Below are 14,474 nucleotides of genomic sequence, written 5' to 3' on the forward strand. Positions count from 1 at the left end.
ACAACACAAAGATGTAATGCCGTAAATGTGCTATTTCAGTTCAGTTTCACCTCATTCTTACCCAGCAAAATGCCCCCAGGAGCTGCTTCAGGGGTTGCACACATCCACATGATTATATCTGGAAGCTGCAAAGTCCACATACAGTACAGGTCATTAGTTTGACTCGGAAAAACTCAGAGTTACTCGGAGTAAACACCATTACTCAAACTGCAAACCACTCCTGGGAATAAGAAAAGAGGCCGCAGACCAATGTCAAGTCGTGTACAGGTGTATCTGTATACACACACAGCAACACACTGATATCCATGTGGCACTTTACAGTGTCTCATAACTTCATTTATTGGACATCTTTTGTAACTTTATGTTAAACATACATTTCATGAGAAGTCAAGTAGAGGAGCAGTGTAGCATGCATCACTCTCCCATCGCAGGCATATAATCACAGTTAATGTTTCAATAAAAATGATGTATACAGCAAATAATAATAATAATAATGCAATTTTTTAATTCATAAAATTGCACAATGTGTGGATATTAATATAGCCACATTATACAGCAAGTACATCGCCTCTTGTCTTTAACACACATTCCTATCAGTGGTTTTCAGAATAAGAGCTCACGAATCAGTTTTAACACTGCAATGAACACTGACTTGATATCTATAAGATTTGCAGAAAAAAATTCCCATCATCATAATGTAAAGTACATACACACATTAAATAGCAGTTTGCAACTTGTATGTGTGTGGTATACACAGATGGATCCTTATGTGACAAATACAATGATTTTTACATCTTTTATTTTTCTCTATGAAACAGATCATTTGTTACAGACATTTTTTGTTTTACATTCAGTGATTTTTGGAGAACGGGACTCCACAAACAATTCACATAGAGAGCCAACATGCCTTTGAATAAAAGACACTGTCAGTTTTTTCCCAGTCACTCAGCTCCATCACTTCTTAAAAAGCAATTAACGTAGTTTTCCCCCCTGTGGTGAGTTTTCCTGAACAGGATGAGGTATTTTCCAGACCTCTTTATTTAACGCTCTTCCCCTCAGTCTGATCTGACAAAGCAAAGTTGCAGTTTAGCAGTGCAAGATCTTAATGAATGCCTTCCTGAACTCGACGTTAAAGGTGGTGTAAATGATGGGGTTTATGGCACTATTCACGTAGCCCAGCCAAGTGAAAGCATTATACAATTCGGCGGGAACCTTGCAAGTTGTGCAGTGGGTGTTCAAGATATGCGTAATGAAAAACGGCAGCCAGCATATGATGAATACTCCTGAGGAAATACAAGAACAAAAAGGAAATATATGAAAGAGAGAACTCAGAAAAGTGGAGAAGAAGCAGGCTCTTAAGACTGGACGCCAATATACGTCGTGGCAGTGCCGAGTGAACACGTATAAGAACAATTTATTTTGGTTGCATCGCTGCCCTTGTTTTAAAGCTTCGCTTTATGTCTAATTAAGCTAAATTGAGATGAATATCGAAAACACAGAAGCAGTTCAGATCAAAGAAGGCATATTGCAGGATTAATTTGTGATAAATTAGAAGAGAAAACAATATATTTACCTTCGCATTGAAAATGCGTGAGGTAATGTTTTGATCGCCGTGTATTTATTTATTTCTTTATTTGTATGCGTGTTATTCGCATAAGTAAAAAAGTATTAAACCGAATCGCATGAAATTTGGTGGGATGATTGGTTATTATCCGGGGACCATTTGATTAGATTTTGGGATTGTGCGGGTCAAAGGTCATGGTCAAGGTCATGAAAAGGTCAACATCTTCTTTTTACCATAGCGCGGTCAATTTATATCCAATTGGCATGCAACTAATGCCAACATGTTCATAATTCAATGCCCAATCTTGTGATATGCGAAGGTATGCGCTCTACCGAGTGCCCGTTCTAGTTTCATTAATGCATTTGGAGAGTCCCTCAATTTAATGTCGTGATGTTATTTTTGCATGTGCAAAGATAAAAACAAAAACACATGAATTATTTGATGATGTTGTCAGTTCCACTTTGAGGTGAATATTCACACAAACCACATTTCATTTTGACTCTAATATCCCTGATTGTGCATTATTAATACAACATTCAGTGACAAGTGAATCTACTTACCGAGGACGATGGCTAACATCTGAGTGGCCTTCTTCTCCTTCTGCTGGGAGATCTTTCTCTTGCTCATGGTTTTCACAGAGGTCTGAGTCTTGCCATTGGGTAAGGCCTGCGTCTGGAAGGCTTTGGCAACAACGGGCGCTGGATCCACCAGGGCCTCCTTGGTCGGATCTCCATTCCTTTCTGCTTTCTGGACTTCCTCGTGGGGCGTGGGAGGTGTGGAGGTGGGGCTCGCGTTGGTCTTGTTGGGTGTGAGTTGCTGGTGGCTGGAGGCCCGAGTGTCTTCGAGAGCACACTGTGGCTGCTGCTTCTGTTGCTTCGGGCTGCTTCCACTGTTGTTCAGCTCATCCAGCTCCAGATCTTCTCCCTCGTGAACGTCATCTTTAATGAATATCTAGGCAACAAAGTGGAGGAGCAGAAAAAAACAAGGATTCATAGGGTCATTTATAATTCAGGTAACGGGCGGCGTTTAAAATGACAGTTAATGAACATATAACAAAAGATCACGCTTTTAGTCTTTAATTTTGGTTTGCTGTTATAGAGTTGTAGTGGATGTTATATATACTTGCACATGTAAATAAGAAAGTCTATTTTTTAAATTCATACATAAAGAAAGATGTGATGATTGGGATATTATGAGGAATATCCTGGAGGAATGTATTGTAAAGCATAGGAGGAGCAAATAATTTGTATGATGCATGAGAATGAATGAGATTTTGTTGTTGAGAGATGATAGTTAGAATGGCTGCGGGTGAAACCCGAGATGTGGCTTTTATTCTGAAGGCAAAATATGAAGTTTTATTCTGAAGGAACTTCCCGTGTTTGATCAGAAGTATGACGTTTGACACCGCCATCTTGACATTAATTACCTAGCAAAATGACATTGTTATTTAAATCTGCCAATGGTATTAACCTTCACCAATTTGAATTATTATTTCACTATGTTCCCACACACTTTCTCTTGAGTACAACTTCAAAGGGACACCGTAATAAATCTGTTTCTGTAAGAACAAAATTGTTTCCAACAATTCAAATTTCTTAGGGAAAAAAAAAAGCAGTAATGAAAAGGATAAAGGCACACACCACTTTCTTCTTGTTGACAGGAAGACTCCCATTCGATTTAACAATCATGGTGCATAACCTCACATCCTCTGGATGAGTGCACTTATCCTGAAAAGAAAAACAGCTGTGTCAGGTGAGGAGACTTTGCCATGTTAAAGCACAACGGACCAAAGGGCTGTCCAAGCACAGGTCCAGAGGCCGACTGGCTCATATGAGGCTGTATCGAGTTCTGTCAAGAAAGGTGGTCGTAAGCAAGAATCTGATCTGCAGCTTCAACTGAAAGTACAAGTGAAACTTGATTTAAATTCTCTTCTCTATCTCCATAAATATTCTGAACACGATCAATCAATATGCTGCCATACAACCCTCTTCACGGATTACATTTGGAAAATAATGTGTATTCTATATTCCCTTTAAACTCCCATGTCCGTGATTAAATCTCTCCCTGTCCTCTTTTTTAACAAACACACACACACACACAGTGTGATGCCTTGCATGGACATGAGTATTGCTGTGCACTGCATGAAAATTATGACTTGACTTCCTGTGCACAGCAAATTGAGCTGCACTTTGTCAGTAAAATCAATAATCAGAAATGCAGGTCATTAGAGGTCCATGATTCAAGATGTTTGACGGCTTTCAACATTGAAAACCTGCCAATAAATGTACCATTGAGATTAATAAAAGTCTCCTGGATGGAACCCTATTTCTATGAACACAGTCCTCCACTGGACTCAATGGGTTCAACCAGCGTAGCTTTCCCATTACAGCGTGTCTAACCTCTGCTGACCTACACCCTCTGCTGACCTACACTCTCGTCAGCGATGGCTGTAAAAACTGCAAGGGGCCCCTTGGTGTACGGCTCTCTCCTGTGCATATAAAACTGGAGCTACAAAGAGTGCGGTCAAAAAGTCATTTTAGCCCCGGAAGGTTCCTGAACAAATCCAAGTGGCCACCATGATAAGAGCTGTTTGAATTCAATAAATGCAAAGCACGTGCTTCGATGCTTTCTTTTCTTAAGATAAGATAAGAGAATCCTGTCCCGGAGTGGGGACATTTACAGGATTACAGCAACACAAGAAGCCTCGTAAGAAATATAATGTAAACAGTAAAACAGTAATAGAAAAAAAGGAGAAATATATAGTAAACATATATATATATATATATATATACACAGTAAGAACAAATATGTATATATATTTTTTTAAAGGGTTTTTTGTGTTCTATTTGGAGCTCAGCTGGTTGTGCAGCCTGACAGCAGCAGGGAGGACAGACTGGTGGTACCTTATTTGCACAGTAATGAACTAATATCAATGAAGTAATTATCATTCTCAATAACGAAAAGCCTCAGTCAGGCCAATGATAGATTATTAAACTGTTCAAAAACTAAATAGAACCAAATCGTTTAATCAATTTTATTGCACAAATTAAATATTGCTGTTGGACAGTTTCATTGATGTTGTACATGAGTGCATTTTAAGTTTCTACTGAAGCAGTGTTGATCGTTAAGTGTGACATGAAGGAAGGAACTCCGGTTTCTCTCCTTTGAACACCACGGGTGAAGCAGCCTCTCATAAAAGAATCATTTTATATCGCCATGCATAAGAATAATACTTTTCTTGGGGTCATGTTTTAGTTGTGCTTTTTGTATTCCTTCATCAGTTTTCTTTTCCCAACTCATGAATTCTCCACATCTTTTCTTGACCCAGGCATTTCTTGGATCGGTCTTTAAATTACGCTTGCAGAGAGGAGCAAAAGGGACCATGAATTCACCGAGGCCTCAAGCAACAATAGCAGTTACCCTGCGTGGAGAAGGCAAGCATCACCTCCTCCTCTGCTAAACCCTCTGCCTTGAGCGTGTCTATTGCGTACACCTGAATGTCTATTGCGTACACTTGCAATACATATGTTACACATAACAGCGGCCTAAGACAACTCTCTTTCGACCACACAATGTGAAAAATAGAGAAGAGACCCCACTACACAGAACAGGGGATGTAGCCTCCTTTAATCGAACCAGTGCCGACCACTTTGCATTGTAACAGGTAATGATGCATCTCGCTCTAACCACTTGGATGGTGTGCAAAATTTGAGCAGACAGATCAGTCCTCTTCAGCCTGTTCTTATCAGGAGCCAAGCCTGGAGAGGATGTGGGCAGCATGCCTATTTACCCTGCCTCCTGACCCTCTCAGAACTGAGGGAAGGTCCAGGGCTGAGCCGCCATCATTGGCATCACTTCTGTGTATCATTCAGCAGCTTGGAGCTCCCAGAATGATCACTCTTCTAAGGCAGTTCCCTCCCCAACCCGTTAGCCAGGGGCCAATGGTAACCAACCAACCAACCAATCGAGCTTGGCTTCCTTGTCTCCAAACAAAGGCTGACAAACCACCTCTAAAGGCGCAGAAGATCAGGAGATTAAATGTAGGTTGCAAAGATCCAACACGGGCCTGAGATTCCCTGTCCTCTTGGGAACCAGTCAACGTGAATAGGGAAGACGGACGTTGCCCTTTTCTGTGACAGGTCTTTGATCTCTTAATCAGTGAATCCATCTTCTTCTGGGAAGATAGATTCACCTCCTTGATGCCCATGAGCCGCCTTGGTAAAATGGTCCACGAAGGTCAGGATGATCGTATTGTTCTCGGAGGGAGGAAATCCAGTGATAAAGTCCAGGGCTATATGTGACTACGGTCTGTGTGGGACAGGCAAAGGACGTAAAAGTCCAACAAGGTGTCTGTGCGAGGCCTTGTGATGCACACAGGAGGTACAGGCTAGGTGGTAAGCTCGGGTGTCAGTGTCCAGAGATGGCCACCAGAAGGATCGCCGGAGCCACTTAATAGGTTGTCTTATCCCAGGGTGGCCGGAGAATCAGGAGTCATGGGCCCATTGTAGGACGGAAAGGGGAACAAACAGGCGCCTTGGAGGACCACCTCCTGGATCCGGCTGGGTCTGCTGAGGTACTGCAGACTTTATCTCACAGGTGATCAATCCTAAAACATTCTTGTCTAGAGTTGGGTCTACCTCGTCCGGGGAAAACCGATGAGAGGGCGTCGGACTTGATGTTCTTAATTCCTGGGTGGTAGATGATAGTGAAGTTGAAACGGGCAAAAAACAGAGCCCAATGGGCTTGACCCCTCAAACCAATGTCTCCACTCCTCCAGAGCCAGCATGACGGCCAGTAACTCCCGGTTGCCCACATCATAGTACTGCTCGGCCGGGGAAAGGCAAAGAAAGAAAGAAAATGGTGCACGGGTGCAGCCTAGAGTCAGTGGTTGAGCGTTGTGATAACACTGCTCCTGCTCCGGTGTCGGAGGCGTCCACCACAAACACAAACTGGCGGCTCTTGTCTTTTTTTCCCCCTGAAGGGTTATTTGGGAGTTTTTCCTGATCCGATGTGAGGTTTTGGGGCAGGGATGTCTATGTGTACAGATTGTAAAGCACTCCAAGACAAATTAGTAATTTGTGAAATTGGGCTATACAAATACTGAATTGAATTGAATTGAAGGGACGTGTGCTTGTGGCATGGACTGCGGCGAGGAGGAACTAGAGACCGGCGACCGGAAGTGATCAAGGGCTGATGAAACGGTGCAGAGAACCTGTAACTCTGCTCTCTCCGACGTTCCCACAGTCGATTATCCAGTCGGATGGTGAGAGCGATCAGGTCCTCCAGTGTCTTGGCCTCCTCCAGAACGGCAAGCTCGTCTTTTAATGTCTCCAAAAGGCTGCTGGGGTAGACCTCCATCGGCGCCCTCTCCTCCCAACTGGACTCTGCGGCCAGGATCCGAAAGTCAATTGAATGATCAGTCGGGCTAGCAGAGCCTTGACGGAGGCGGAGAAGATGTTGAACAGCGTCCTGAGAATCGAGGAATGGTCGAAAACTCTAAAACACTAGGCCTTGACCCAATCGAAAACACGGCCATGTAACAACCTGGTCAGATAGGCAATCTTAGAACTGTCGGATGCACACGCTGTTGATTGAACACAAACGTTGGCTGTAGTAGGAAACCTCTACATCCCCTCATGCCTCTGTGGAAAGGTGACGGGACAAACGACTCACAGATTGGTTGCGCTGTCCCCGTCATTTGTTATTGGGAGGAAGGTCTGGATTGTGGAATCCTTGCACCATCCTTCTGATCCTACATCCTCTATCCCTCGAAGCGGAAAACGAAGCCAGCGGCAAAACAGTTCCGTCAAGCGGAGGCACGAGCTCCGCCTGGATCCAAGCCGGAAAGTGTCTCTGCGGGGTTCCCAGCTGGCAGGCTGTCAAGCTGGATCGGCTGTGTGACACTCCAGGCTCAACACAGGGTCGTCATACTTCCCTGCTGATCCCCGTGGAATGAATGGGAAGAGCTCTTCGCACAGGTGGGACCCGAGGATTGACACTGGATGGCAGGAAAGTAGAAAGTAAACGGGGTAGCTAGAGCCGGAAACTCACAAGGAGAAAAATGGACTGACAGCTGGGACGAAGATGACCAGAATACTGATGTCGGCTCGAGATGTTCAAGTGGAATAAGACGCAGCTGTGCCTATGTAGAGAGGTTTGTTATTGTCTTTTAAATGCAGCTTTCTCCTTCTTGGAAGTTGATAGCTCTTCTTCTGTCTCGTCATTTGGGCCTTTTCCCCTTGCCAAAGCTCTCCAAAGACATTCGTTTTTTACAAATTTTGACTCGCTTGTGGGCTTCATTTTTGGGCTAACTAATCACATGACCAAGACGAGTGTCTTGACATGTGTCGAGAGGCACAGATGCGCTGATGGATGTATCTGGTCATTTTTCAAAATAAAACATCTTTCAGGCCGTGATAATAAAAAAATAATAAAAAGTTAATTCATTCTTTTTGTGTGGCCTGGCACAAAAGACGACGAACCGGTACCGTCCGCGGCCCGGTAGTTTGGGGACCACTGCTCTGTCACAACTCCCCAGTCCAAATGTGGTCACTTACGTTCACTGGTTGCAAAAAGCCAAGATGGCGACGGCTCTCCTACAATCATGAGCATGCGTTTACCCAACCACCCATACTATAGACTAAGAAGTGAACATCGCCCTACCATAGTCTACCAGTTGGTTTGCTGAAGATTGTTGATTGAGGTCATTTGTTTCTTTACAAAACTGTAAACAGAACACTGTTTTTTTCCCCACACATGTCGGAAAAGAAATGTCTCTAAAAATGCAAAGTAGAGATCTATATCGATATACTTGTACAATAAACTAAATTAATCTTAGTTCATTTTTAAATTGTGATAAAAAGCAGCCGTACAGCAAGCTCACCTTCAGCGAAGTGGCCACATCAGTCGGGGCAGCCTGACAGACGCGTTGCTTCGGTTTGGTGTTGACACGTTTCCTGCGCTTCCTCAGGACCACATAAATTTGCACATAAACCAGCAGAGTGATGATGAAGGGAACATAGAAGGACACTATGGAAGAGTACACCACGAAGGCCGGATTGGCGATCACACAGAGAGACTCGTCACGAGTAGCTGTGGAGATAAGCAAAGGGTGAATGAAGACTCCTCAAAACCCAACGTTTTTTTGTTTTACAATGTTTTGTCACTGTTACCTTGGAAAAATTCAAAAATAAAATGGGGAACTCTGTTTGGTCTGAACTTGCAGCTAAGAATCAATGGTTGGTCTTTGGTTTCAATCTCCTGAAAATACTCACTTCCACCATTAAGATCCTTTTTCTTCCAACCTCCCTGACTCAAAACATCAGCGATTCTTTCTGGTGCCAAATGTATAGGTAAACAACATCACCCCAATTTTAAACTAGCAGCACTGGTTACTTTTTTTTGCAGATATATTTTTAAAACCAGACAAATTTGCCCTGAGCAATGACTTTTTAACTCCCTACACATCACAAACCTCACCCCACCTCAGTCTTATACATTATTAGTTTTACAACTAAAGCAGCTTTCATGATGTGCACAATTATAGTTCAAATTGACAAATATCAGATGGGAAATTATGGCACAATTCAAACGGGATGAAACAAAAAAAGAAGGTATTTTGCTGTTTTTTGACCACCATAAATATATTTGTTTCAGAAAATAAGGTCCCATGGTGGTGCACCAGAAAAGGGCAGAGCTGCACCTCTCTTTGCCAAAATAGATCCAGTAGACTTCACTCCCTAAAGGGCAGCTCCCGATTAGCCAACACACGGACTTAGTTAACAACTGAGTTGTCATGGATACTGTAGATGTCACAGTAATTGTGCAGTTCATGTTCACAACTTGCTATCTTCACACTTCAGGATTTCTGTGGCTCATGGGACATAGCGGGTTGTCCATTAAAGGGGAAGCCAGATTTTACACATTAAATTATATTTACTCGTCAGTAAGACTCATATTCATCCTGTGACAACATTATATATTCTAAGTCTGAACGATAAACATTTGATTTCCGTATAATAATAAAAAAATGTGTTACACAGGTGGTAGGCATGATGGGAAAAGTAGGATCAAGTGTTTTTAGCGCTTGAAGGTTACATACTAAATGGCTCAAATACCCCTTTAAAAAAAATCCCTTTAAATTCACCCTCTAAATGTAAACACCCTTGCACATGCTTACAGCCAAGCACACACACACTTTCTTCACCCTCGCACACACAGTCACAGAAGGCACATTGTAAAGACCTTTGCGTGAAATGCAGTCTGTTTACACAAATAGGAAGTCATAATGCGGCTGTGGCTCAGTAGGTAGAGGGTTGTCCCATAACCACAAGGTCAATAATGTCTGGACACTGCATTAGAAAACCCCACTGCTCCTATATGCTAATGGTTAAATGTAGAGGTTCAGTTTTGTGAACGGCAATTGTCATAAAGTGGCGACTTCTGATAAAGGTGCGATCCTGCCACAGTTTAACATGCTTTTAACATGTGTTTATAAAGCACATGAACAAATTCTGCTTCAGTTTTAGCCGTTTCCTGCTGGTCAAGGTCCTCTGCTTTCAGGTTTTCTGTCCGCTCACTCTTCACATAAAAGCGGGTTTGTGGCTCACGAATCCAAATGTCTGAGTTTCCGGCAAAATCAACGTGACATCAAAGCACTCGAAGGTCTGAGTGGAGCTTCAAAGAAACCGGAACCGAGCCACAGGAGCCGATCATCAACAAGTCTGAGAAGCCCTTCATCTGCTTGAAACTCTAATCCTCTGTAAAAAGCCCTCTTGTGTAATAAGCAACCTAAAGGGGCGATGGGTCGCTTGTTACCTTCGCATTGAAAATGCGGAAGGTAATGTTTTGATCGCCGTGTATTTGTGTGCGTGCGTGTTATTCGCATAAGTCAAAAAGTATTAAACCGAATCGCATGAAATTTGGTGGGATGATTGGTTATTATCCGGGGACCATTTGATTAGATGTTGGGATCGATCGGGTCAAAGGTCAAGGTCATAAAAAGGTCAAAATCTTCTTTTTACCATAGCGCGGTCCATTTTTATCCAATTGGCATGCAACTAATGCCAACATGTTCATAATTCAATGCCCGATCTTGTGATATGCGAAGGTATGCGCTCTACCGAGTGCCCATTCTAGTTACATGATGTAATTACTTGCTGATATGGGTAATTTATATTCACTGATATAAAGACATTGCTGCTCTGCTGTGAATGGGCACTGCCTGCTGACATTCCTTCATGCAATGGTAATGCAAACATGGGCAATTCATCAGCCATCTTTACAATGTGTCTACGATGATCATGCTGTACTACACCGTGGTGGGGATGCACCCATGAATAATACAGTATAGCACTGCTATTGCTCTCCACCAATTTTGTCACGCGCCATAAAAAAACCATTAGAAACTGGAATGGGCACTCGGTAGAGCGCATACCTTCGCATATCACAAGATTGGGCATTGAATTATGAACATGTTGGCATTAGTTGCATGCCAATTGGACAAAAATGTATCGTGCTATGGTAAAAAAAAAGATGTTGACCTTTCCATGACCTTGACCTTTGACCCGATTGATCCCAAAATCTAATCAAATGGTCCCCGGATAATAACCAATCATCCCACCAAATTTCATGTGATTCGGTTCAATACTTTTTGAGTTTTGCGAATAACACGCATACAAATAAATAAATAAATACACGGCGATCAAAACATAACCTTCCGCATTTTCAATGCGAAGGTAATGAACCTTTTTTTAATCTCCCTTGGAGAAAACAAGTTCAATGTTGAAACACTTAACCCTTGTGTTGCCTTCGGGTCATTTTGACCCGATTCAATATTTAACCCTCCTGTCGCCTTCGGGTCAATTTGACCCGATTCAATGTTTAATGTCGGTGTTCTTTCGGGAGTCAACAAACAAACATAAAGTACCTCACACTTAAACTTGGAAAACAATATTAATTCTAATAATTTTCTGGAGATTTTAATAGCTGGGGTCATATTGACCTCAAGGGTAAAATATGTTAGTAAATATAAAGGTAACAGGAGGGTTAAACATTGAATCGGGTCATATTGACCCGAAGGCGACAGGAGGGTGAAACATTGAATCGGGTCAAATTGACCCGAAGGCAACACAAGGGTTAAATATCAAATATTTGAATAATGTAATCGAATGACCAGAGTTTCTTACCTGTGTTATTTAGGCCAAACAATAAGGGGCATGATATGGCGAAAGATAGCACCCACACCACAGAGATCATGACTGTGACCCGTCTCCTGGAACTGTAGCGGGTATTGTACAGCATCGGCATCGCAACTGCTGTGTAACTGTGAAGGGGGAAGAAGAAGAAGAAGAAGAAGAAACATTTCAATGTTAGAAAATAGCGCTAAAGGGCTGCCTCGTCCCGTTATCTCCATCACTGTGTTTACTAGGAGACATTTCATCAATTAACGAACTGCAGAATACTGCTGGTGGCCCAAACTATCGCCAAGAAAACAATACTCATGAATTGGAAATCAAGGAATATCACACACTGGAAAAATGTAATGTATTTCAATGGAAAAACTAACCTCATCTATCATTTCCAACACAACACACTACATCTAGTCATCATTCACTACGTTTTTACAAACATTACACCACTCATCTTATTGATTTGTCAATTAATCTTAATTCTTTTTATTTTTATTTTCCCTTGCCTGAAAACCAATTCAATTCCACATACATGCATACGCTCATACATATACATCTGCCCTCATCTATTTAATTTGTTTCTTTAACCCTCCTGTTACCTTTCGGGTCAATTTGACCCCATTCAATGTTTAACGTCGGTGTTCTTTGGGGTCAATTTGACCCCAGGCTGTTTTTCACTGTGTCAAACATATAAGAAATATCAACTTTTTTATATATTTAAAGGGCTATTTAGGTAGTCAACAAATAAACATAAAGCACCTCACACTTAAACTTGGGAAACAATATTAATTCTAATAATTCTCTGGAGGTTTTAATTGCTGGGGTCAAATTGACCCAGAGGGTAAAATATGTTAGTAAATGTGAAGGTAACAGGAGGGTTAAATTAAAGAAAAAGCTCACACACACACGCACGTGCACACGCACACACATCATTTTTCAATACTCTGACTTTATGTTTTGTCCACTGTTTTGTCGTCCTCTAGGTGTCATGTCTATCTATTTTCTTTTGTCTTATAATAAAAAAGAAAAAAAGAATAAAAAAGGAAAATAGCTTTAAAAAGAAAACACCTTTTTTACAAGACAACAGGGAGAGTCTTAAAACCTTTACATTTATTCATGTTTGATTTATTTAATGCATTCCCTTTCTCTTACTACTTCTCTTTCTTCATCAATGGAATTGAGCTTAAAAGAGGGGCGAGAACACGAAGCCTGCAAGTGGTAGAACCAAGAGATCTGGCCTGTCATCTTTGATCAGGACGTGTTTGATGTCGGCAGCTTTAGAAACAGCTATGTGCTGCGAGCTGCAGTTTACACGGAGAGGAGGAAGGGTAAGGCGGTGGGGAAAGACCTCATCATTTAACCTCGTGCAAGGTGACCTCATTAGTGAGCTCGATGCAGGAAACACACTTTTTACATGGATTTCTGCACAATTTGGTTTTAAAAGACTTGAGCCGAAGCTTTTCAGAGACTGTTTTGGTTTGGGTATCTTTATGGAAACACACACGGTGAATAAGAATACATGTAAAGGTATATGTATAATGTTGGTTGTCAACGTGCAACACACTGTACCAAAAAGAAGCCTTGGGTATGGAAAAAACCTCATCAATAGGCCCAAAGGTTTTACTGTAATTCAAATGAGAATACTTCACATAGATTGCATTGTAATTAAAGGGAGAATCTGCACTGGGTTTAATTAATTATGAATTAATTGGAAACAATAATGTTAAAAAAAGGCCTTTGGCCTCTTATGGTTGAATCACAGTTACCATAACCAGAGAATGATACGTCCATTACAGTTCTGAATGAAAGATAAGTGCAGAAATATGCTTTTCATCCAAATTCATTGAAGGGTTGCCAATCACATCGAGTAAATATATCTGTAGTTATTACAATCATAACAATGACATGTCTCTCATATTAAATGGTGTGACACGCTATAGCTCAGGCAAAATGAGTTTTTCTGCACACCAAATGAGATTCACGGGTCAGGGAGCTCAAATCATTGGAGAATCTCTCATGACATTTATTTCAGGGATACCAGTAAAGTTTAAAATGCTCAGCTTCTTTTCATGGAATTTGTAGGGCACTGTTTTGTAAACACATTGTATAAAAAATGCACAGATGAATATTTTCGCCTTACTTTGTGTCACTAAAGTGGAAGGCTAACTCCTCATTTTTTATATTTAAAGTGCACATTTTGACTAACTGAGAGCGTTAAGATACTTCGGTCTTTTGGTTCAGTTTTAATAAACAGTTTTCCTCTTGGCAACGTGATTGAAGTTCTGTTAAATCACATTTGGCAAGTGTATATTCATATCACCTCCAACACAAAAGTGTTGCCTTATGACTCAAATCATCTGCTTTTAAAGAATAACGAACAAAAGATTTTTTTCTGGCCGGTTTTTCACAAATTTCCAAAAAGAGGTTGAAATGTTAACAATGGTGAATACGAACAAAAGTTCACAATACTTTGATGCATACACATCGTTATTGCCTAGAGCTGTTGAATTGATAACATTTTGTATTAATCTTTCCACCGATAAGTATTCAAAAAGTACAGCGAACATGTACAATTCAGATAAATAATATCTAAATGTTAATGTAGAGGCTATTCCTCTCTGCTCGTAACATTGCCATGAGATTATTCAAAATAGCTTGTCTCCAGATACGGGACATTTACATTTTACAGTCATTTATTCACTTTAGTCACACCTCTAATT

At 41.3% G+C, this 14,474-nt stretch overlaps 1 protein-coding gene across 1 annotated transcript in view; it reads right to left on the reverse strand.

Annotated features, from left to right (window-relative positions):
• Positions 1 to 302: 302 nt before the first annotated feature.
• Positions 303 to 14,474, reverse strand: part of drd2a (dopamine receptor D2a) — a 68,285-nt gene continuing 54,113 nt past the window's right edge. Inside the window, exons 4-8 of the mRNA XM_056441576.1 lie at positions 11,752 to 11,888; positions 8,448 to 8,656; positions 3,205 to 3,291; positions 2,125 to 2,515; positions 303 to 1,283 (exon numbers count right to left, since the gene is read on the reverse strand). Coding sequence (XP_056297551.1) covers positions 1,087 to 1,283; positions 2,125 to 2,515; positions 3,205 to 3,291; positions 8,448 to 8,656; positions 11,752 to 11,888 — 1,021 coding nt within the window. The 3' untranslated portion in view covers positions 303 to 1,086. The remainder of the gene's footprint in view (positions 1,284 to 2,124; positions 2,516 to 3,204; positions 3,292 to 8,447; positions 8,657 to 11,751; positions 11,889 to 14,474) is intronic.

The sequence above is a fragment of the Pseudoliparis swirei genome, chromosome 20 (assembly GCF_029220125.1).
Source record: "Pseudoliparis swirei isolate HS2019 ecotype Mariana Trench chromosome 20, NWPU_hadal_v1, whole genome shotgun sequence".
In the NCBI taxonomy this organism is placed as follows: domain Eukaryota; kingdom Metazoa; phylum Chordata; class Actinopteri; order Perciformes; family Liparidae; genus Pseudoliparis; species Pseudoliparis swirei.